Source organism: Equus caballus, chromosome 14 (assembly GCF_041296265.1).
Source record: "Equus caballus isolate H_3958 breed thoroughbred chromosome 14, TB-T2T, whole genome shotgun sequence".
NCBI lineage: Eukaryota > Metazoa > Chordata > Mammalia > Perissodactyla > Equidae > Equus > Equus caballus.
In genome coordinates, this window is record NC_091697.1 from 26,707,290 (window position 1) to 26,732,803 (window position 25,514).

The 25,514-nt window shown below is 44.5% G+C and overlaps 2 protein-coding genes and 1 long non-coding RNA gene across 3 annotated transcripts in view; 2 read left to right on the top strand and 1 right to left on the bottom strand.

The window, feature by feature from the left end:
* DOCK2 (dedicator of cytokinesis 2) overlaps positions 1 to 25,514 on the bottom strand; it is a 404,121-nt gene that overhangs the window by 90,447 nt on the left and 288,160 nt on the right. The window contains exon 28 of the mRNA XM_001500101.7: positions 2,700 to 2,798. Within this exon, the coding sequence (XP_001500151.1) occupies positions 2,700 to 2,798 (99 nt within the window). The remainder of the gene's footprint in view (positions 1 to 2,699; positions 2,799 to 25,514) is intronic.
* Positions 1,463 to 3,340, top strand: LOC138917257 (uncharacterized). The gene is made up of 2 exons (XR_011425004.1): positions 1,463 to 1,611; positions 2,312 to 3,340. It is a non-coding gene; the product is annotated as an uncharacterized lncRNA (long non-coding RNA).
* INSYN2B (inhibitory synaptic factor family member 2B) overlaps positions 4,962 to 25,514 on the top strand; it is a 119,022-nt gene continuing 98,469 nt past the window's right edge. Inside the window, exon 1 of the mRNA XM_003362901.5 lies at positions 4,962 to 5,206. The gene's annotated coding sequence lies outside the window, so the exon portion shown is untranslated. The remainder of the gene's footprint in view (positions 5,207 to 25,514) is intronic.

Here is a 25,514-nt window from a genome sequence, read left to right on the forward strand (position 1 = left end):
TATAGGCACTGACTGGAACTTCCCAGATATTGTTGGATGCTAAATTTTTTCTGTTTTACAGTCAAGCACTGCATAGTGATGTCTTGGTCAACAACAGACCACATATATGATAGTGGTCCCATAAGATGAGTACCATACAGCCTAGGTGTGCAGTAGGTTATACCATCTAGGGTTGTGTAAGTACACTCTATGACGTTCGCACGACAAAATCACCTAAGAACACATTTCTCAGAACGTGTCCCTGTCATTAAGCAATGGATGACTATATTTTTTGGAAGGGTAGAAAGGGAAGGGGCAGAGCCTTTCATTAAGTAAATCCAATGAAACCAGTAGCCATGGGTTTTTAAATAGAAACTTAAAGTTGGTTACCGGGAGACCGTTTCACAAATATAAGCGGAGTGTGAATATGGAATGCAAAAATACTCTCAAAATAAAGTACTATTAATTCTGTCTTTGGGAGTAAAGAAGTAAACGCACTCATTGATGTGGCAATTTTATAATCATCTTCTCCCAAATATGTATTTGAGAAAGAAATAATCTACACTATATGAAAGCATCTCAGGTCATTGAGCAAACAAACTATTATTAAAATGAACATCTAATTAGCAGTACAGTAAACACAGCTAATTCATATGTCACAGCCACGTGCGTAGGCAGATTCAAGGAAATACCCCAGGGACACTTTTCCTCTCCTTTGAAGAGGTTCAAAATGGACCTCAATACATCCCATCAGATTTTGCAGTGGGCCAAATTGTTCTCTATCTCTGGAGAACATAAATTCAAGACAAATCCACATAGCAAACACCAGAAGCACTGGCACTGGGACGCTCCTAAGTTGGAGGAAATGAAGTCACATTGCATGTACGCTTTAGGTAAAATTTAAAATCCATAGGAAACCTGTTCAGAGCTCTTTCCTTAAGCCAGTGGCTTTCAAATTATTTTAACAGTAAAATATTTTGTTCAAAGAAATTCTTACCTGGAACCTAATACATAAGATAAAAGTAGACTGGCTGTGGTTGAAATGTGTGTGTGTGTGTGTGTGCGCGTGCATGTGCATGTTTATGGTAGAGGATAGTGAGGCTGGGAGGAATATAATTTGAAAATCACTGCTTTAAGTTAAATTGCAAAATTCTGGAAATGACATTGGTTCCTTTCCAGCAATCTTTACTGGTAGGGAACGTTACTTTAAGTCCCAGGTTCCACATCAGCCGAATGGGGATAGCATCAAAGGGTTACTGTGCACACTAAGTACACACTGTCTACAAGATGCCTAGCACAGAACCTGGTCCATTATAAGCGCTCATTAAGTACTCCATGATGATGATGGTGAGTATTATTATTCATCCCTGATGTCACGTGGGGAAGTGTGGCTATTGTCACAGACACATTCCGTTCCCATGGGAATGGAGAAGGCCTCTGGCTCATGGATGGAACACTTGGCTTCTAAATGAGACCTAGTACTGTAGAATGGTGTGAGGGTTACAGGAGAGGTTCAGATCCTACCTCTGCCACATCCTAGCCATGCGGCCTTGAGCAAGCAGACTGTGGACTTGTACAGTGTGACTACTAACACCTGTGTTATGCTGTTGTGAGGATTACTTAAGAAAGTTTGTATGTTCAACAAATAAGAATTCCCTTTCCTAGCTTCCTTCCCACCCATCCTTCCACTGAGGATCAAAAATGGAGAATCCAGTCTTTCTATTTCCATGTCCCATGACATAGAGAACTTGATGGGGGGAAATCCTGGGTTATTTAGCTTTCCTTTTGTTTTGGTTTTTGTACATCCAGAAAGAGGTTCCATTTCTTGCCGGTCTTACTCCAATGAGACCCTCTCACTGCTGGATGGATGAAAGGATAGAACACTGGCTTCCTAATGATCCTCTTTTTATGGGCCACTCTCTGAGGTTGGTCCAATTCTGCTTCCCTTGGTCCCTCCAATGAGAGTTGAAAGTGAGCCCCCGGCAGCAGAACTCCTTAATCTGGAAGTAGTAAGGGGACAATGACAAAGGTGACCACACTGAGGGCAAAGGGACTGCTACACCCCTGGGACAGCTGGGCTGGGCTCTGAGGCGATGAAGTCATCTGCTGCAGAGGTGTGGACCCACAGGTCACAGGCAGACAGTCCTGTCACAAATTAGTCCTGAGATGCAGGAGGGAAAAGGGGCTCAGAGGCCAAGTTCCTCTGTGCATTTGTTATCATAATGTAACAATAGCTATCTTTTACTGGGCACTTAATACGTGAGAGCTACTATACTCTCATTTAACCCCTTCACAACCCTGTGACATAAATGATATTATTCCTACTTTACAGATAGGGAAACTGAGGCTGAAGAGAGATTAACTTGCCCACGGTCACACAGCCAGCCAGCGACAAATCCTGGATTCAAACTCAAGACTGTGTGACTCCAACATTTATGCTCTTAAGCCCCAAAACGTCTATTATTCATCAATAAATATTTGTTAAGCCATATTTAGACTAGATGCTCAGATCTTATCTCTGATATGGACTGAAGACATGTTCCAGAAGATATATGCAAGCCTGACTGGGAATGAGAAATACGGAATCACACGATCATGTCTGTAAACTTAGACACACGCATTCTCAAGGTCCATGGGGAGACCTTCTTGCCCTAAACTCTTGAGACCCAAGAGTACGACATGTCACCCCCACACTGCCCCCCAGCATCCTGCAGACTCACCACAAGTTCAGAGCTGGTCTGGAAGGTCTCGATATAGAAGGAATAGTGCTGGTCGCCCATCTGGTTTAAGATGGCTGTCATACACGCCACAAAGTGACTCTGCAAGAAATAAAGAAAAATGCCATGAAATGGTGGAGGGGGACCACGAGATTCACCTTCTCCATTTCCTTGACTTCGGACTGGAAAACAGTCCAACCATCCCAGGCAAGTTTAAAAAGGTCCCCCAGGGATGGAGAATCTGTCCGGCCCAGATCAGCTGGTGAAACTTTCCCATGAGGAAATGCCTCCTTATGGCTCACTCATGGGCTCATTCTTCCAAAAAGTATTTACTGAACACCTATTATGTGCCTGGAACTCTAGTAGGAGCTCCAGATATAGAAAACAGGGTGAGATCCATTCTCTCTCCAGCAGCTTGCACACTGGGAAAAGAAGAGTGTGTTGGTGTCAGGAGATCAAGCCTATATCAAGATTCTGGAGACAGTTGGATTTTCTGATAAATAATTTTACTTGCCTAAGCCCCAATTGTTTCACCTGTGAAGGGGGACAATAATCCATCTGTATCTACTATCCCCAAAGTTGTATCAAAAGGATCAAATGGCTTGTTTAGCTCCTCAAACATATTAAAGTTATCTGCAAAAGGATCAGTTGTTGGACCAGCATGAATCAGCCAGTGAGAAGCCGGCAGCTACCAGATACTAGCACTTGTTAAAGGCCGTGGAGGATAAAAGAAATGAGAAGAGGTGGTCCTTGCTCTTCAGGAGTTTGTGATCTAGTTGGGAAAGCAAGATTAGCATCCATGAGGGAAAAAGTACAAGACCCTTGATCTGCAAAGCAGACCAAGTGCCAGAGGGATTCAGACGGGGGGAAATCAATGCAAGGGCTTGGAAAGAGGTAGGTCTGGAAGCATCCATGGGATCAGAAGAGCAAGAACCACATCTTTTCATGCACCAGAATGCATCACCACACTCTTTTCTGCTTTTCCCCTCCCAGATTTTGTGAGTCTGTGTCAGGCGTGTTTTCTGTTTGGGCTAGTGTCTGCAAGCAGCATTAGGGAGATCCACTCTGGAAACCGGGTAAAGGAAGTCCTGACCACAAATCCACCAGAGGGGAGAAGCCACTTGAGATTGTCTCCTATAAGATTCCACTGGGGCTGCCATTGTAGCCAAAAGAAGTCCCACTAGGCTCAGTCAGGGGCAGGCTTGTGGGAAGCAGGCGTCTCCAGGGAACCCCACTGCTAAAGGGTGTCAGACATAATGCACACCAGAGAGGTGGCCTGGAAGTATTATGTTTGAACCAAGAAAATAGGTTTGGTATCACAGATTGGTATCTTTGTTAAAAAACAAAAAAACACCCAAAAAACCCTTCTTCCTTTGTTAACAAAATATAACAAATATATATAAAAAAACTCCTCCGAGATTCGAGGTTTCCAGGTTAGTTACAGTGGTGGAGGAACAGCTTTGATGTGCCCAGGAAGCTCCTTCCATATTCCTCCACAGGAAGTCTTTCGGGTAATTGAATGTTCCTCAAGTTCACATTCTCAAAAATAACTCCCAAAGATATGGATTCTCATTTGCTTCTAGGTTCTTTCCAATTAGGATGTTTGGGAGAGTAAGCTTTCCCAGTCAGCAGGGCAAGCTATGTAATTTGTGGGGCTCAGAACGAAACGAAAATGAAGAGTCCTTGTTAAAAATTATTCAGAATTTCAAGACAGCCATGGGGCTCTTCTGAGCACCAGGCCAGGTCACACGCCCAGGAATCCAACCCTGCCTGCCAGAGACTACCACACTCACACACCAGAAATGTTCAGAAAACACGCAAAGCTGGCAGAGAGTGCAAAACTGGAACTCTCAGGAGCAACAGTGATGACACTCTGTTGATGGGGACCTGGAGCCCCTAGACTGAGGTGAACTACCTTGGCCATCCAGGGAATCAACTCTCCTGGCCAGCTCAGGCCCCCAAGGGATGGTGGTGAGTTTGTGAAATTATCCATCCCTTTCAAACCCGACAGAACACCCCACCATCACTGCTAACTTAAGCAGGTCCCACTGAAACCAAGAAACAAGTTTTGTTATTGTTTACCCCTCCAGCCAGGCTGGATGCAAGAAAGGAGAGATCTGAGAGTTTGAGAGGTCTTCGTGTGCGTGTGCGTGTGTGTGTGTGCGTGTGTGTGTGTGTGTGCGTGTGTGTGTGCGTGTGTGTGTGTGTGAGCACACATGCATGCGTTTCCCTGCTTGCTCCATCCCTTCTTTGAGGAGCTTCCTCACAGAATTCAGCTTGTGGCCACTAGAGGTCTTTTCTTTTCACATGGAAGCCGCTGTGCAGTTTGTTCGGCTTTTTATTTATTCCTACGTGAGCAGACCCACTACACTTCTTGCATATAAACAGTGAAAATTACAAGGTAAAGCACTTATTATTCCTTCTTTTGGAGTAAATCTGCTGCTGGCTAAAGTCGGGGTCATTTTGCAAGGAAAGGAGGACATCTCTGCAGGTAATCACACTGCTTCAAGGTAAGAGATTGGGGTAGGCTTTATTTTTGGTGATCGATGATCCTCTAAAAGAACATGCTATTGTGTCTTGGACAATAGTTTACTTTTAAAGCTTTGGTTTAAATAAGTCCTGGGATTGTGAGCGGTTGTGTGTATGTGTGTGTGTGTGTGTGTGCTGGAAAATCCACCATTGTCAGAACTGCAGGCTGCCCCAAATGCATAGATTCGGAATGCTTGTTATTTCCAGTAGCTTGATTTGAATTTGAAGGGGGGAAAAAAAAGCAGAAAACAATCTTCAGATCTCAAGTTGCCTGGAATTACCTTGAAAAGCCTGCATTGTCTTAAGCCTTGTTTAGAGAAACTTCCAGGCTTCATTTTAAAAGAAAATAAAAGGAAGAAGGGGTCCTGGTCCCTATCTAGAGAGAGTGACCATTTTATGAAACAAACCATTATCTTTTTATAAGGACTTGTTCAGCGTGTACTGTTCACTGAGCCATCAAAATTACTTTAATCAGCTTGTTCATGTCTTCGTTCTAACTACCACATAGAAAAACCCAGCTGGGTGCCTTTCAGCGTGATTTGTAGTGCTATGCAAGTGAAGTTTGGACAAGTTACCTGCATTTGGCTGTTAATGAAAAATGACGGTGTTTGACTTCCGATGGGAAGCACCCCTTTTTTCTCCTCTGGTGTCTGGCCCACTTTAGTATCAGATCTGTCAGAAATCACACCAATGTGACTGATTGATTCGTGAAACGGCATGAGACACCAGCAGCAAGTTCGTATTCAGAAAAGCCTCCTCTCTGTCATTTAAATTAAAAAACAATAGAGAGAAGCCTCTGTCGTGCAATGATAGAATGACTGGATAACATGCTTTTCTGCCATTTATCCCCTTTTCAGTAGTATCCTCAACATGGCAATCCACCTCTTTGCTTCCCACCTCCTTCTCTTTTTACAAGTTTGAGACCTGATTCCTGCATTGATCATGTTTTAAATGTTTAGAAAAAGACACAGGGATTGGGGTGGGGGTGATGATTAGACTGCATTTGCCCTAGCAACTCAGACACCCCTAACGTCGACACTGCTCAAACTTTACAGTGCAGGAGTCTGAACTCCCAGCCCTGTCGGCAACATGGAAAAGCCTGAATACTGCATGGGGACGGTGGGGTGGAGGGATGCCCTGCAGTCCAGGCTAGTGAGAGTCCCCCTTTCCCATCCCTGGCAGAAATTTTTGTAGTCGACATATATTTACTACCAAGGCATGAGGCAGCCACTCATCCATCCCCAAGCAGCAAGCCAGGTGCCTGGATGGGAAATTGCTTCTTAAAACAGAATTCCAGGGGGACCTGCAAATTAAATTCCAGAGAGAGACTGTATCCGAGATGCTGGAACAAACAGGCAGAGTCACCTCGGCTCCATTTGGGGTGCTTTAAATGTAGCTAATGAATCACAGCATGAAGAGACACGGTTTGAAACTAGGTCAAACGTGTGAAAATAAGTGCAGCCATCGCAGGCACTTGGCTGATGAGGGGATACTTTACACCGTGAGTGGCTGGGCTTATTTGCCATATAGAACCCTCTTCAGCCATCCCCAACGATCAACTCTCTTAATGAATTCAGCCCATCGGTATGTAGGGAGGTCTTGCACAGCCGGAAGAGAACTGAAGCTCCAAAGGAAAACAGTCAGGGTCTCTTCACTGTGTGATGGCAAGAGAGAAAAAGAGAAACCCAATATAGAGTGATGAATGCTAATTAGCTGGGATACTAGGTGCTTTTGATCAGGAGAGTACCCCTCCCTAAATCATTCTACTCCTTCGCATAAAAAAATCGTCATCATCACCATCAATCATCATCACACTGATAAGGCCAATAGTTTTGGTGCACAACACGCAACTTAAACCCATCTATTTAACCACTTCTACTGCAAACACACCTCCACACACACAGCAAGGACACCTGCAGTGCTTAGTGACCCAGGAAAGGGCTCTCCATGTGCCCTGCCTCGAAGAACAAACAAAACTGGGAGAGGGGCATGGCTGCTGCGGATGCGGCCCCCACTCACCTGAGATTAGTGGGAGTGATGAGATCGCAGAGGGAGGGAAACAGCCAACTTCAAGAGCTTGCTGCCTAAATGCCAACATTACTATGAGATACCAGCTGGTGACATGTTGCTATAGTAACTTCAAATAATGTGCACGACCAAAATAAAATAAAATATAGAAAGCGCCAAGGAGAGGAGATGAAGGAAAGTTTGCATGCCGAGGGAGGCTCATGGAGGGAGATGAAAAGTTCCCTCTACAGGGCCATCTATTTCCTTTGGAGACTAAGAGTGGCCAAAAGCCACTCTCAGGTTGCTTCTCTGTTCACCTCAATGTCTGACATGTGGTTATATAACAGATTTTATTCTTGATGGAATTGGCGCTGTCTGGTGAATACAGGACCGGAGACAGAAGGCTGCAGTGTCAAGAAAAATAGGGACCCTAAAACCCCTCCATCTTAGAGCTTTGCAGGCAGCTCAGAGTTGTAGTTTGCAACAATAGTAGTTTGGGTAAACTAGTGTGTGCACTCTGTCTCAGCAACCATCAAGTTCTGGGCACGTGTTGGTGCCAGGGTGCAGCAGTGAGCAGGAAGGATACGGTTGTGCTCCAAAGAGCTCCCATCTGGTTCTGCCAGGATGGAGAGCATCAAAGTGGGGTCCTAAGAGCCAAACAGCTGGAGTTCAAATCTCAGCTCTACCTATCACTGGTCCTGTGACCTTGGGCAGGGTCTTGTGCCTCACTGTTCTCATCTGTAAAAGGGGAGAGAAATATTCCTTACCTCATACAGTTTTGATAAGAATTAAATCCATTTGTGTAAAGCAATTAGAACATAGGAAGCCCTCAATAATTATCGGCTATTAGTAGTACTGTTATTGTTGCCGACTCTGGTCCAAAGAAAGTATGCAGATTAGCTCCTTGAAATTCCTGACCTGGGCAAAGGGAATGATGGCTCCACCTACCCACGACTGTCTGTGGACACATGAAGTGCTCCCAATACAGCTTGGGACAAACAGCTAAGTGCCCTTTGACTCTGAAGATGCCTTTGGTTAACAACATGCCCAAAGTCCAGCTGTTTGGTAAATCGAGTGTGTGCCTCTTGGAGCAGAGCATGCTGGGAGGTTTCTTTTATTTGGGGACAGTTTCTGGCAGGTATGAAGAATGACAACAGTGCCCAAATTGTTCAAAAGCATGAAATACAACTGTCTTCATTGAAAACTTAGTTCCCCAGCTGTTTGACTTCAGGAGGTGCCTGTCTTTGCATGCAGTGACATTCTTTGGTTACCCAGGGATCCTGCTGTGTAATAGAGTAAACTAAGTCACCTTCCTTCATGGGGAAGCTTCTTGATGGGCACAGATCTCAGGGTTTTGTGTGGCCTGCTCCATGTCAAAGGCATAACATCACAGGAAAACAGAAAGGTGCCACTTAGATGCTGTGTACTCTGAATGTGTCCTGACATGTACTGTCTGTACAACATGGCGACTCTTGTGGAGTTTCCTGTGTGCACCCCTGCCTGGCGCTGTGGGCATTAATGATGGACCAGCTCTCTGGCATCACTAGGGCCAGAACTGCAGGCATGGAGTCTCCTCAGAGCTTTCCTCGCTGACAAGGAGAGGGAGGGGAGGGGAAACAAGGCTGCTTTGAATCAAGGCTAGAAGAGGAGACTAAATTGGTCACATACTCTTCCTTTGAAACTAACACACTCTGATCCTGCATGGAGCCTGTGCTTGTGGCTCTGTAGTGTGGGGTCATTTTAAGTCTTCCAAAGAATAGAATGGGACATTAAATCACAAGAGGAGGTGGAAAGCAAGCAAATTCCATTCATTCATTCCTTGTGCTCAGGACTCTATGTTCATCATCTCACTGAATCTTCTCAACAACCTGATGAGGTCAACTGCGGAAAGTGAGATGCATGGAGGTCAAGCAGCTTGCTTAGACGGACATTTAGTATATGGTGGGACAGGAATTAAAATCTTTCTGACTCCATAACCTGTGTTCTTTTCATAAATCCACTAGGTCTCCCACAGCCCCACTGTCAGCTCCACCTGGGCAGAGATTTTTGTCCATTTATTCATTGCTGTATCACCAGAATCTGGAATTGAACTTGCACATAGCATGAGCTCAATAAATATTTGTTAGATGAGAGACTGAATTTATTATAGTATTCCCCATCTCTAAAGGAATATTACAGGGACTACCCCCCACTCACAAACTCTGAAAAGTTAGGGTCATGTGTAGACCACCTTTGCCTTAGGAGAGGCCAGAAATGAAAGTATTTTTGTTCTACTTCTGAGCATACTCCATCTTAAGTTATATTTGATCAAGCCAGAGTGAGATCACTTTTTCACACATTCCTTAATTTAATAAATATTTCTTGAGTACCCACTATGTTCCAGACATGGTTCTAGGTGCTGGGGATACAGTCATGAATGAGAGTAACAAGAGATTTGTTCTTAAGGACCTCGCATCCCCGTTGGGTCAGAGTCCCAGGGATGGGAAAATACACCATAAGCAAGTGAATACATAAGTAAGATCATTTCAGGCAGTGATATCTGCTACTAATGAAATATTACAAAGCAATGAGATAGAGATGGAGTAGGAAGGGAACTATTTTCAGTAGGAGAGATGAAGGTGGCATCTTAGAGAGCTGACGTTTGAGTGGAGATCTGAATGATGAGAGTTAATCATGCAAAAACCTGCAGAACAGCATTCTGGAGCAATTGAACAGCATATGCAAAGGCTCTGAGGTAGGATGTGCTTAGAGTGCTGGAGGATCCAAAAGACCAGCAGCATAGGCGGAAGGTACGAAATGAGGGAAGGCATGGTAGAAGACGAGATCAGAGAGACAGGCAGGGACCAGATCCTGTGGGCCCTTGCAGGTCACGGGCAAGAGGCTGGATTTTCTCCCAAGTGCAAAGGCAGGCCATTGATCTGGGTTTTAAGAAGCTTGCTCTGGCTGCTGTGTGTTTCAAGAATTCCTCTTTAAACAGGTGTTTTGCATGTCTTACCACACAAGCCCATCTCCAAGACACTATACTGGAGTTATTCCCAGGTCATGGGTCCCTGAAAAGCACACCCTATGTTTTCAATGTTGCCTCTTCCTCATTCATGGTAGTGTCACCACCCCTCAGCAAGCGTTTCTCATGAAATGATTACTTTATTGCAGACTCTGACCCTCCTGTGGCAGGCACGGACATGGACTCTGGTTTTACGTGGATCCCATTTGTCTTTGAGTTCAGTGGGCTCGTCTCCCTGTCATTCAGAGCTGAATGAAGGGGAGCCTGCTCTGGTAGCTCCCACTCTCTGAGTAAAGCCATTTGAGTCTGTGGGACCTGAGAAGCCCTCTTGCCAGGAGAGGGGCTATCATTCAAGGCTCTCTGGTTTTTAACTGAACAGAAGATGATTTTTCTAAATGTTTCTAATTACATCTGTGGAGGTGTGGGTGGGGAAGTTCACAAATGTGATTGCTAAAAGGATGGTTTCAGAACAAGGATTTATTCTCGGCACATCCACCAATGATGGTCTTCCAAGCTTTGCACTGAATGCCTCAGGAAAGGGTGTGCAGAAAAGTCTGCTTCAAGTCCTGAGCAACATGGTGCTGTCCTCAGCTCACATCTCCCTGAGAAAACTCAAAGCCAGGAGCATCGCTAGGATGTGGGCTCTGGATGAATATCCTAAGCAGCCCCTCACCTTCTCCTGCAAACATTTGCGTCCAGGTTATATATGACACCGAGGTCAACCTTCAACAGGAAAAGGTATCACAAAAGGATATTACATCCCAGGCAGGAGGCACTGTGTGTTGCAGGATAACAATAATAACTAACATGCGTTGGGCAGTGTGCTAAGCCGTGTATTTATCCATCAGTAAGGACTTCTTATAGGGTTGTGGCGAGGGGAGAAGCAGAAGCTAAGGTCAGTTGGACACTTATGTGTCAGACACTGTGCTGAAAAGCACACTGATGGTCCCAACAGCCACCAGTATTGAGCAGTTACTATGGGCCAAGCGCTGCATGTGCTTTATTCTCAGTTAAGCCTCCAACATTCAGTCTATGTTGATAAAACCATGTGTACTTTACAGATGCGGAAACCAAGGAGAACGAGGTGACATGGCTTGCCTGGATCGGCTTGTCCCTAGAATGCTTTTGTTTTCTTTAGAAAAAAGAAAAAGATTTTATTGTTTTGTAAAAATGATATAATCTTATTAATGTGAAAATTAAGCAATACCTCAAAGTACAATGAAGAAAGGAAAAGTGCATAATATTTCACCTCACCATGCCCCCTGACTAACTAATTTTGAATATTAAGAGAAACATTCTAGACATCTCTTGTTTGCCCATATAGAGATGGAAAGATAGATGTAGAGATGAATGGATAGATGAATAGATGGATGGATGGATAGATGCATGGATGGATGAATGGCTGAATGGATGGATGGCTGGAGCTAGCTAAGCAGATGAAATAGGCAGACAGACCAGCTGATAAGATAGACATACAACTACACAGACGAGACTGCCCTCTCAATGGCTATGCTCTATGGCTTCTGAGTCTCCCATGATTTTAGGCTCAACTGAGGATACGCCCTCCATTTTTTGCATTGCTTGGGGCTTTGAAGGCCAACAAGTGTTCAGTGTGGGCTGCCAATGCCACATACTAGAAAATATATCTGGCTTCCTACAGAAGCAGCTTTTCCAGAAGGCACTGCACAGGGGACCGTAAGTCCTGGGATCACATCCCAGCTCTCTTCGACATACTTTGGAACTTTGGACCAGTTACTTTACCGTTCTGAGTCTCAGTGCTCTCTTCTCTCAAACGGGGATACCAGTGCTGACTACAGGACTGCTGTGAGGGTGGAGTAGAAGGCAGACATAGAGCCTGGCGAGCCAGAAACACTCAGACAGTCCTCTTGCAACACTCAGCCTCAGGCCCCTTTCCGGCTCAGCCAGAACAGTTGGTAGAGCAGCCAGGGAGGCACGGAGGTCGCTCTCGGTGGCCTCGTGGAGGATGATTTAAACCTCCCTGCGGACCTGGAGAGCTACATTGCCGAGAATGACTTACACTCTCTCTCTGCCCTCTGTGTCCCTTTTCAAAGGCTCCACGGTAAAAGGAGTGGAGGGGCAGGCAGACAACTACGTTCCTGGACGGCCAGGCAGCCCAGCAAGAGTTTTCAGGAGGAATGATGACTTTGTGGATAAAAGGATTTCGTTAGTTTGCTTTTTGCTTTTCCTTCATGAGGAACGAAGAAGAGTGAAGAAAGTCTCTCACATCATGGTTTAAAATTCAGGCCCAACTTTCAACCAGGCCTCTCCCAGCACCTCCCCCGCTTCCCCCAAATAGTTCTGGGTGTTCCTGCTGCAAGAGGTCTGCTAGTCCCAGCACACTCAGGTGCTAGGTCTGAGAGCAGCTTATTGGGTGTGGGTGGAGGTGGCCTCTTTGCAAGCTCCCTGAAGTGCTCAACTCAGCAGTGCTTACCCAAAGCAATGACACATGGATGATGCAATTCTTAATCCACATTAGGGAAGGGTTCTCCTCCTTCCCAGACAATCCTCATTCCTCACTTCCAATTAATCAAATTAGAAATATTTACTCAGCACCTATTATGTGTAAGGACCCACACCAGGCCTGATCATGGTTCACACCCTAAGGTCTCAGACTATAGGGCAGATTATCTATATCTATCTATCTATCTGTCTATGTATATCTATCTATCTATCTATCTATCTATCTAATAGAGTCGTTCTCAACTGGGGACAATTTCATCCCTCAGAGGGTATTTAACCATGTCTGGAAACATTTTTCTCTGTCCTAATTGGGGAAGGGGGGAAGTTGCTACTGACATCTATTGTGTAGAGGCTGGGGATGCTGCTAAACATCCTACAACACGCAGGTCAGCCCCCACAACAAAGAATGATCTAGCCCCAAATGTCGCCAGTGCTCAGGTTGAGAAACTCTGATCTGTAGAGAGAAACGCACTATGATGCTGAATGACAGGGGAAAGGTGAGTGCTAGGGGTAAAGTTTTCTCTAGGCTTTTAAGAAGGAGGAATGACCTTTGTGGGTAGGGATGTTCAAGGAAAATTCCACAGAACATGTAGGATTTGAAGGACTGTAAGATTAAAAGAGATTAAGGTAAGAATGGGAAAGGACATCTTAGATCTATAATAGAAAACACATTTCATTTTATAACTTGATTGATTGGTAGTAACTGCCTAAAGAGCTATGTGGGAAATGATTCTAAGGCCAAGTCCTAGCTCAGCAGGAAAGAGTGTGGTAATCGATTACTGATGTCTGCTTTAGGCAAGGGAAGGGGAGTACATATGTTGAGAAATTGCTGTCCCACTTTTATATGTGGAATAGGCTGAGGAAAGAGGCGGAGGTGGAAATGAGCGAAGTGTTTTGGCACAGCTGAAGTTCACAGAGGAAGATCACATGCGATATTCAGAGGGGCAGCCTGGAAGGGCCTTGAATGCCAGCCTGAGGGCTTTGAACCTCAATCTGTAGGTAACGGGATGCCACGCAGGCACCTGCCTACTGGGTTGCCTTCAGGCCAGCTCTGCTGACAAAGTCTTGAGAACTAAAGAAAGCTACCCAGGGTCTTTGCTCTTCATTTCTATAAAGGGAGTACTATTTCATCTGTTAACAGTAAAAACTGGCAGAATCATCATGCTCCAGCTTTTATGAAACTGATCCCAATGATAAAAAAAATCCTATGAAGCTGAACTCAGAGATAACTGTTTGAAAAGCTGACTCCAAGGTTCACGTTAATGAGTTCCTGTAAAACCCTTTTGGATAGAGTATGCCTTCTGATGTTGTTCGAGGAAAAAAAAAGGCTCACGGAGGAGAGGGCAGAAAGGAGTGGAAGTCCATTCCTAGGGCTCATGTGCCAGCTGACCCCCTGGTGAGGACACTGCACCGCCTACTGATCCTCTGCTTCCTGTCAGCCCCCAGCTCCCCGACAGGCTGGCTCCTTCTTAGGCAGTTTCCTCTCTGTCCTGGGAATGATACCTCATTGATTTATTGGTTTGCAATTTTCCAAATGACATCATACTCCATTTTTTTTCATTCTTTCCCTCTGCTCACCTCCCTCCTCTTAAATTCCTGTTTGTCCCACTTCCACTTCCCTGTCCTTTGGAATGGTAACAACACCTCCCAATTATCACCCTCTGCAGTCAGCATCAGCTGCCTGCTGACTCCCTCTCCCCGTCATCATTAATAAAGGTGACACTGCAGCTTGGCATGAATGCAGGTCCTCCCCCACCTGCCCCACCCTCTCCTCTCTTGGAGCAGAAGGCTCCCTGGCCACAGAGCCCTGCCTTCGATGCTTTCTTCCCACACCCAGCAACCATCCCCGTGTTCTGGTCCACACTCAAAGAAAAATCAAATGACACAATGAAAAATGCAACCCAGAGAGCTGGACTGGTGTGCCCAGATATCAGATCAACTTAACTACCACCCCATATCTACTAATTCCATCTAGTAAAGTAAAAAGGCGTCACAATTGTCTGAACTGATTTGTTCTTTAAAACCCCTGCTGACTCTTTCGCCCTGGCAGCCCTGAGGAAATCTTAGCAAAAGTCTACCCAAAGTTAAAGCTTAGTGTTAGAGAGATGTTGTAGAGGATGACCCTTGGGAGTCCTTGCAAGCTGGCCTCCTTGCAGTGCAAATGGGGAAACCATGAACCAGGGAGGTTAGGTAGTTTCCCCACGGTCACACAGCCTCTGAAAGTGGCAGAGCTGGTACTAGAAACCAGCCGTTCTGACCATATGGTTAAATTAACTGTACCATTCTCTCCCACCTCCAAAAGCTGGCTCCTGAGCCTCCAAGTTCCCCACAAACAAAATGACTGTTCTTTCCCAGGCCAGGGGGTTGTCCTTATATCCAGAATGAATGATGTCAATTAATAACTAAGGCTGATGTTTGAGATGCGCGTTCTTGTTTGAGATGCACATGCATGTTTGAAACCACAGAGGTTTCCAGATTGGGGGAAGAACAAGCCATTGAGCACTAATTTCATCTTTCAAAAAAATTGAATGGGTATCTCTATGACCACTATTCATCCCTGCTTTGATCTATTACATTCTGAGCCCAGCATCCAAATCTGGTTAAGAACATCAAATTAAAAACCAAACAATTGATCACTGAAGTCACTCTGCGTAATGAAAATCGTCTGAATGTGCGTTTACAGGGCCTCCGGGCAGGAACGGGGTGGGGTGTGGGAGGCTTTGCTCACGTCACTTGCCCAGAGATCCACCCCACAGGCCTCGCCCAGCCCACAGAAATGCCTTGTTTGGCCAGCACAGTGTTTTTAAAACACTTGACTTTTTTGTCAACATTTAACAACCAGAAGCTATTGCATAAAATTCTGAATTTTCAGCTTCTTTTGGCTATTTGGAAGATCTGGCGATACCGTTCTGCATCCCCATATGTCAGCCCTGGGCGCTGCCTCCTGAAGTGGGCAGGGGCTCGGGGGAGGTGGACATGCACTTTCCAGGGAGCCAAGGCCTGGCCACGTTCTAGGGTGACTAACTCATCCTGGTTTGCCCAGAACTTTCCTGGTTTTAGCGCTGAAAATCCCATGTCCCAGGAAACCCCTCAATCTCTGTCAAACATGGACAGTTGGTCACTCTACCTAGTTCTTTTTTTATATACCTGCCTGGTCCCTGTGGTCACTTGCATGTATGGCCTCTTTCCCACTGCTTCCTTTATGCCCACATGCCTCCCCAGAATGACATTCAAGGCTGCCCACCATCTGAATCCTGTTTCTCCCTCCACCCCACCTACATGCTATCCACTCTAAACTTCTCTTCACTCCCTTGGCATTTGCACAAGCCAAGGATGCCTTCTTTTATACACCATGAAGTCCAATTAATTTTTGAAGACCCATGCAAATGCCAGCCCCTCCTCTAGGAAGCCTTTTCTGATTCCTCCTGATGCTCTTCTGTCCCTGACAGAGCCAGGCACTCGCTCCCTCTGTTTCAATAACACTCAATTCTTTCTCCTTTCCTTGTTCTCATTACCATTAACACAGCATCAAGTGAGGAGACCCCAGGGGTGGGCCTCTTAAGGACTCAGAGGGAATCAGAATTGTGATAAAATAAAAAAATGTAAAAATTGTGAAACGATTTGAAGTTCTAGTCTCTTTGCGTTGTGAGTTTTGCACAATTCACCAAAATGAAAACTAAAAATCATCCCACAAGTATCTGCACTTACTATATGGTACTGTTCAGCATTCCACGGTCTACAAGCTTCTGGGTCTCCTGAGCATTGACATCCAACTCTCCTTCTGCCCGTAACATGGACTCTCTTTTTTTTTTTTGAGGAAGATTAGCCCTGAGGTAACATCTGCTGCCAATCCTCCTCTTTTTGCTGAGGAAGCCCGGCCCTGAGCTAACATCCGTGCCCATCTTCCTCTACTTTATATGTGGGACACCATGTCTGCACCTGGGATCCAAACCGGCGAACCCCAGGCAGCCAAAGCGGAACGTGGGAACTTAACCACTGCGCCACCAGGAGGACTCCTGGACTCTAAATCACACATCCATGTAACTGTGTTCTCCTCCAGCCCTGGAGAAACTCAAGGGCAGGGACTTCTATCCATGTCCTATATCCTCAGTGCCTGGAACATCTGGGAAACCGTAAAAGGTTTCCCAAATGAGTGAGCGAGTGAGTCAGTGAGTGGGCGAGTGACTGAGTGAACTTCCATCAAAGAGACTGGGAGGACTGTCTCATTTGCTGTGATTTTACAGAAAATAAGATCTTCTTAGCTGTCCCAGTGCCCACAGGGCCTCTGCTGCTTAGCTGATTGCCCTGAGCCTTATTACGAGCTAGAACAACCAGTCTATGATTGGGGTCAAGCTGTCATTCTTTTGGTCATTTCTCATAAGACCATAAGATTACAAAGCGTTGACAGCTTTAGGGTCTTTTCTGATAAATAAGGAGAATTTCCAGGAGTCCAAGTTTCCACTGGCCGTTTCCCCTGGGGCGCCACATCGGCAGTTCAAACAAACACGTCAATATCATCCTTCCCCTCAGACCCCTCCCTCCGCCCTGTGCGCTGTGCTCCCTCTCAGAACACCCACAAGCTCAGGACAATAATCCAGCCACAGTCCTTGATTCCGATCTCCTTCCTCTCACATTCCACAAATCATCAAGCCCTGGAGATTTAGAAATTTGTCTTGAATATGTTCATTTCCCTGCCCCACTCTCACTGCCCTGATGGAAGCTACCATCGTCACTACCTGCATTATTGCAACAGCCTCCGAAGTGGTCTCCTGCCTCCAACTCTGCCCCCTGTAATCTCCATATTACAGTGAGAGCAAGATCTTACTAAAATGGAAATAAGACTAACTCTCACTCCTGCTTAAAATCTTCAGTGGATCCCACTGACTCAGAGTAAAAATCCAAACCTCGTAACATAGGGTGAAATTCCCTGTATGATCTGCCCCTTTTCAATTCATTTCTTCCACTCTTCCTACTGGCTCCTCTAAACTCTTCCATCAGGCCATGCAGAACTTGTCCTAATTCCCCTCCAACTCACATATCCAGATGATATTTTGATCACCTCTAATAGCTTGTCCACATGCTATTCCCAGCCTTAGCACGTGTGCATGAACATACACACACACACACACACACACACACGTCTTTAAATAATTTGCCTCATCACCTCTACTGAACTTCAGGTCTCATATTTGAAATCACTTGCTCCAGAAAGTCTTCTGGGCTTCTCTCCATCCCGAGCTGGGTTGTGGGCCCATTTCTGAGCTCTCATGTCCCTGGAACCATCACTCTGGAGGCATGGATCACAGTTTTTGGGAGCCCTCTCCTTGTCTGTCCAGTTTGCCGTGGGACTGTGAAGACAGAGACTGGGTCAGGGCCCTACTTTCTTCTTATCTCTTCATCTGCAATTTAGTGCCTGGCACATAGCAGGTACTCAACAAACATTTGCTCAATGAATGGGTATATGATCTCAGATGGAAGAGTAAAGAGGGCACAGACTGGAAAGGTACCTAAATGGCATGTGCTAAGTTGGGTCTGCTCTGAGGGAACACACAGATTGATAAACTGCTCTCTTCTAATCAAATTCTAATCAAATGTCCCCCAAGGAACTGGACTAAAATCTGGTCTGTCATGGAAAGTAGCTTCCTCACTGTGTAATGGCTTGAGCCTGAGTGGGAAGGGGGACAGCTTTCGGAGTCCTGGCATTCCTCTGGCCTCATGGACACAGTAGGCAAAACACTGGACCCAGAGTAAGGGGACTGGTCTCAGCCCCAGTCCTGCCACTCGCTTCCTGTGTGCCTCAGGGCAGTTTGCTTTTCCTCTCTGGTCTTCAACTATAAAACAAGTCAACAGAGCCAGCTCTTTCTACTCTTCAGTGTGGTGACTTGGAGTCGCCCACAGCTGAATGTGCATTCTGGTTCCCCCAATTCCTAGCCGTGTAGGCTTCTGCAAGTAATGCTGACTTCATGGGGGTGTTACATACATTAAATGTGATCACATTCCTTACGGGGGTAATGCAATACTCCTCACAGAGCAAGAGCTCAATAATAGCTACAATTAAGAGTACAGGCATGTCATATGGCTAAGTTGTCAATGGTTCTAAGGTAAAGCTACCCAGAAACAGCAAAGATTTGGGCTCTTCAACTCTAAGTCCTGTCAACCACCCTCCCCGCCACCATAAAAGGCTGATTGTACACATTTGTAGCCCTGTATATCTTTAAAATGAAGCATCCAACAAAACTGACATTATGGCACAATTAAGACAATAAATGCTTACTGCACTGAATCAAGCCATCAATTGTGCTCCTACCATAATGGGATTATATATTTCATTTTGGAATTTTAAAGCCCTGACAACTTCAAAGCATGATCTGTCATATGCTATCACTTCAAGATAGGTGGGATATTGTGAAGAAAACCTGCCTTTGTGATGTCAGATGATATTCCCCTGAGGCCCCCTAGGTCTCATTTGAGTGTCCAAGTCTCCAGCTAGTTGAGGAGCATGAAGATGCCTTTCCAATGAATACCCTGTGTCCCCAGAATCCTCCTCCAGCACAGGAACCATGTGGGTTGTCACTATCCCAGCTGGTCAGAACAAGGAGGCACATGGAAAGTGGGAGCCAAGAGGCCCGAATTCTAGTCCCAACTTTGCCATCAATGAGTTGGGTGATCTTGGATGAAGCTCTTAATCTCTACAGGCCTCAATTTCCCCATCTGTAAAATAATAAAGAGGCCTATAGCTCCAAATTCTGAAAGTCTATGATTGGTCCCTAAAATTAGAGAGATTGCAAAATTAGGCCCCTTTCTTTCTTTTTCCTTGGATGAGCCTGGCTTGGAAGTTGTGGTTCCTATACTTTGCTGCACATTAGAATTACCTGCTATCCAATTCCCCAGACATTGGGACGTTTAGTGCTCCCTGGGTGATTCTAATGTGCAGCAAACTTTGGGAACTACTGCTCTTAAGGAGTCAGCGTAGCTCAGTAGACAAAAATGAGGCAAGCTGCCCTGACTCCAGACTGGCCAGCTATCTTAAACAAGCTACTCAATCCCTATGAACCTATTTTTCCTCATTTCTAAACTCAGAAAGTTTTTGCAGGCAAGAAGTGAGAAAACGCACAGGCACCTAATGCCTTGCTACTCAAAGTGTGGTCCATGGACCAGCAGCACAGGGTCACTGGGAACTTGTGAGAAATGAAGACTCTCAGGCCTCAGTTCAGACTTGATGAATGAGAATCTGATTCGAAGAAGCTTCCCAGGCGGGTAGTAGGCCCCCCGAAGTTTGAGAAGCACTGCTCTAGCACTTGTGCTGTTCAATAAAACGTGCCTTCTGTAAACTTCTCACTAAGCCACCCTTTCATTAATTAACCAATCATCAACACTTGCATATTATGTGCAAGGCTGGATTCTGGGCCACAAGCACAGTGACTGGCAGAGAGATGGGCTTCAACCGATGTTCAGTGATTGAATGAATGGATACAAAAGGGAAGCAGACCCGGCTCCTGCTCTTAAGGAGCCAATGGGACAGAAGGGAAATTAAGACACAAAATCCAACATCCCGAACAAAGTAATAGTCATGAATGATGAAGGCTCCCCTTTATTTGCACACTTGCTATGTGGCAGTTATATGCTAAGCAATTTACACATATTTTCTCTTTGAATTCTCACAACAACATTGGCAGTAAATGCTATTATTACCTGCCTTTTACAAATAAGGAAATTGTGGTGCAGAGAGGAAAAGTAGCTTGTCCGAAACTACACAAAGCTAGTACATGGCACTGACAAGATTTGAAGGCACGGCCGCCCCAGCTTGACCACTCTGCACTACTGCAACTGTGAGATGAAGCACTAGGGGCGATTTCTGGCTTAACAACTTTGATTTTGGCCCTTTCAAGGGCAGCCCCGTCTCCAGGTGCTGTGGGGAGAGGCAGAAGGAGGCCCTGCAGGCAGGGATGTCTGGGTTTCTCTTCCCATCAGAAGGCGGAGGGCTGAAAGCTCCTGCAGGCTGCTTGTCTAACACAGCTCACCACGTCCAGCTGCCCCTCTCCACGGCCTCTCTCCTTCCACTAAGACATTTTATTTGTAAATATATTCTGCAGGCGACGCCAGGCTTCTCAATGACAAGCCTAGGCAACAGAAAGAAAATTCACTGTGAGCTGGGGGGTAGGAGTGGAGCAACTTTCTGAAAATCACCTGATGAGGAGCAGAGGCCAGGAGCTCCAAACCAGGGGTACTGAGTTCCAGGCCAAGGAGGAGTTGGGAACAAGGACAGGCCTATGATCACCAGGGATAAAAGATACAATGTAATTCTCCTGGGTCTTCCTCACCAAACAGATGAGTTCTGAAAAATCTGCATCTAAATCTTTTTTTGGTCAATATAACTTTATCACTCAACAGGAGATGGTGGATGGCATGGTAATTAATTGAAATATTTATTTGTGCTTCAACCTTCCTGCAATTTTCCTTCCCTTCTCCGTCCTCTAGCCCTGCCATTTCCATAGGCGTAGCCAGGAATTTTGTTCCCTCTCCTTGGAGCAATGTTCTCACGGTGTGGACCAGCAGCATCTGCATTGCCTGGGACCGTGTTTGAAATGTACTTTCTCAGGTCCCACCCCAGACCTACTGGATCAGAACCTCAGGAGCAGGGCTGGTGATCTGTGTTTAACAAGCCTTCCAAGGGGCTCTGATGGGCGCTAACATTCGTTGGAGAATTGCTGCCTTGGAGAGCTTTGGGGCAAAGCAGCCCCAGTGAGCAAGTGACGCCAGAAGGAAGGAAGGACACATGATGCTGAGAGGGAAGAGGAGGTAGAAATTGAGAGAAAAAGAGTGAAAAGAGACTAGGAGGGCAGTGGGGGCTTGAGGATCTGAGTAGCAAAGATCAGCAACTCCTGCCATTGGCGTGCCTCAGAGGGGACTGTGCCCCTGGGGCAGCTGGAGCCCTGGCCTCAGTGGAAACGAACCAGCCAAGCCACCACCTTTAGGGCCGTGCATGATCGTGCAATAGTTATATCAGCAGTGACCAGGGTGCATCTAAGACCAGAGGGGTCTCCATGAATGCTCAGCTGGACAAAAGCCCCCAGGGACTTTTCTATGCTGCTCTGGGTGAGGTGGGAGGAAGCTGAGATGAAGTCCTTGTCAATGCCAGCTGTGTCAGGTCAAGCCCGCTCTGGGTTAGATTTAATTTGATTTAGAAAAAAGTCAGGGATCTGTCATCTCCTATCTCACAACAGTTCATGGATGTAAGTTTATACCCACGACACCTGGACTACTTTAAGAACGTACTTCTTCGAAGAACATTCTCAGCCTCTCCCAAACTCTCTTTAAGCAAAGGCAACAGTGCCTTATGAACACAGACATTCCAAAGGAACCCAGTAGAAATCCAGGGGCAGAGGCTGGGCCCACAGAGAGCGCCCAAAGCCAGGCTGCTGCTCTCCTCGCTTCCAGGGAAGAGGAACATCAGTTTCTCTAGAGCAAACCTGGCCAATGTCCTCTCCTTACTCGGCTTCTCCATGGTGGGCAGGTTCCTCCCAGAGCATCATTTTTTTGTTGCTGAGGCTATGATAGTTTACAACCTTGTGAAATTTCAGTTGTACATTATTATTTGTCAGTCATATTATAGTTATAGGTGCACCACTTCATTCTTTGTGCCCACTCCCCACCCCACTTTCCCCTGGTAACCACTAACCTGTTCTCTTTGTCCATGTGTTTGTTTATCTTCCACATGAGTAGAGTCATACAGAGTTTGTCTTTCTCTATCTGGCTTATTTCACTTAACATAATTCCCTCAAGGGCCATCCCTGTTGTTGTGCATGGGACGATTTTATCCTTTTTTATGGCTGACTAGTATTCCATTGCATATATATATATATACACCATATCTTCTTTATCCAGTCATCAGTCGACGGGCACTTAGGTTGTTTCCACATCTTGGGTACTGTGAATAATGCTGCAATGAACATAGGGATGCATTGGTCTCTTTGAATTGCTGATTTCAAGTTCTTTGGATAGATACCCAGTAGTGAGATGGCTGGGTCATATGGTGTTTCTATTTTTAATTTTTTGAGAAATCTCCATACTGTTTTCCATAGTGGCTGCACCAGTTTGCGTTCCCACCAGCAGTGTATGAGGCTTCCTTTTTCTCTACAACCTCTCCAAAAATGTGTTATTTTTTGTCTTAGTTATTTTAGCCATTCTAATGGGTGTAAGGTGATATCTTAGTGTAGTTTTGATTTGCATTTCCTTGATGATCAGTGATGATGAGCATCTTTTTATGTGCCTATTAGCCATCCATATATCTTTTCTGGAGAAATGTCTGTTCATATTCCCTGCCCATTTTTTGATTGGGTTGTTTGATTTTTTGTTGTTGAGTTGTATGAGTTCTATATATACTATAGGGATTAATCCTTTGTCAGATATATGATTTGAAAATATTTTTCCCCAGTTGATGGGTTGTGTTTTTGTTTCAATACTGTCTTCCCTTGCCTTGTAGAAGCTCTTTAGTCTGGTGAAGTCCCATTTGTTTATTCTTTCTATTGTTTCCCTTGTCTGCGAAGACATGGTGTCCGAAAAGATCCTTTTAAGACTGATGTCAAAGAGTGTACTGCCTATATTTTCTTGTAGAAGTCTCATAGTTTCAGGTCTTACCTTTAAATCTTTGATCCATTTTGAGTTTATTTTTGTGAATGGCATAAAAGAATGGTCTATTTTCATTCTTTTATATGTGACTGTCCAGTTTTCCCAAACCATTTGTTGAAGAGACTTTCTTTTCTCCAGTGTATGTTCTCAGCTCCTTTGTCAAAGATTAGCTGCCCATAGATGTGTTGTTATATTTCTGGGCGTTCAATTCTGTTCCATTGATCTGTGTGCCTGTTTTTGTACCATATTATGATAGCTTTGTAGTATATTTTGATTATGATAGCTTTGTAGTATAATTTGAAGTCTGGGATTGTGATGCCTCTTGCTTTCTTCTTTTTTCTCAGAATCGCTTTAGTAATTTGGGGTCTTTTGTTGCCCCATGTGAATTTTAGGATTCTTTGTTCTATTTCTGTGAAGAATGTCATTGGGATTCTGATTGGAATTGCATTGAATCTGTAGATTGCTTTAGGTAGTATGGACATTTTAACTATGTTTATTCCTCCAATCCATGTGCATGGAATGTCTTTCCATCTCTTTGCATCATCATCAATTTCTTTCTTGTAGTTTTCATTGTATAGGTCTTTCACTTCCTTGGTTAAATTTATCTCAAGATATTTTATTCCTTTTGTTGGGATTATGTTCTTGAGTTCTCTTTCTGTTAGTTTGTTATTAGAGTATAGAAATGCCACTGATTTATGTAAGTTGATTTTGTACCCTGCAACTTTGCTGTAATTGTTGATCACTTCTAGTAGCTTTCCAGCGGATTTTTTAGGGTATAGATAAGATCATGTCATCTGCAAACAGTGAGAGTTTCACTTCTTCATTGTCTATTTAGATTCCTTTTATTTCTTTTTCCTGCCTAATTGCTCTGGCCAAAACCTCCAGTACTATGTTGAATAAGAGTGGTAAGAGTGGGACCCTTGTCTTGTTCCTATTCTCAGAGGGATGGCTTTCAGTTTTTCCCCATTGAGTATGACGTTGGCTGTGGGTTTGTCACATATGACCTTTATTATGTTGAGGTACTTTCCTTCTGTACCTATTTTATTGAGAGTTTTTATCATAAATGGATGTTGGATCTTGTCAAATGCTTTCTCTGTTGTCTATTGAGATGATCATGTGGTTTTTGTTTCTCATTTTGTTAATGTGGTGTATCACATTGAATGCCTTGCGGATGTTGAACCATCCATGTGTCCCTGGTATGAATCCCACTAGATCATGGTGTATGATCTTTTTAATGTATTGCTGTATTCGGTTTGTCAATATTTTGTTGAGGATTTTTGCATCTATGTTCATCAGTGATGTTGGCCTGTAGTTTTCCTTCTTTGTGTTGTCCTTGTCTGGTTTTGGGATCAGGGTGATGTTGGCTTTGTAGAATGTGTTAGGAAGTGCACCATCTTCCCCAATTTTCTGGAATAGTTTGAGAAGGATTGGTACTAAATATTCTTTGAATGTTTGGTAGAATTCTTCAGAGAAGCTATCTGGTCCTGGACATTTATTTTGGGGGAAGTTTTTGATTTATTACTGTTTCAATCTCTTTACTTGTGATTAGTCTATTCAGATTCTCTATTTCTTCTTGTTTCAGTTTTAGGAGGTTGTAAGAGTCTAAGAATTTACCCATTTCTTTTAGGTTGTCCACTTTGTTGGCATATAGTTTTTCACAGTATTCTCTTATAATCTTTTGTATTTCTGTTGTATCCATTGTGATTTCTCCTCTTTCATTTTTGATTTTATTTATTTGAGTCTTCTCTCTTTTTTTTCTTAGTGAGCCTGGCTAAGAGTTTGTCAATTTTGTTTATTTTCTCAAAGAACTAGCTCTTTGTTTCATTGATCCTTTCCACCATCTTTTTTTGTTTCGATTTCATTTATTTCTACTCTAACTTTTATTAATTCCCTCCTTCTACTGACTTTGGGCTTTGTTTGTTCTTCTTTTTCTAATTCTGTTAGGTGTACTTTGAGGTGGCTTATTTGAGATTTTTCTTGTTTATTGAGGTGGGCCTGTATTGCAATGAATTTCCCTCTTAGGACCGCTTTTGCTGCATCCAAAATGAGTTGGTATGGTGTGTTTTCATTTTCATTTGTCTCCAGATAATATTTGATTTCTCCTTTGATTTCTTCAATGATCGGTTGGTTGTTCAGTAGCATATTGTTTAATCTCCACATCTTTGCCC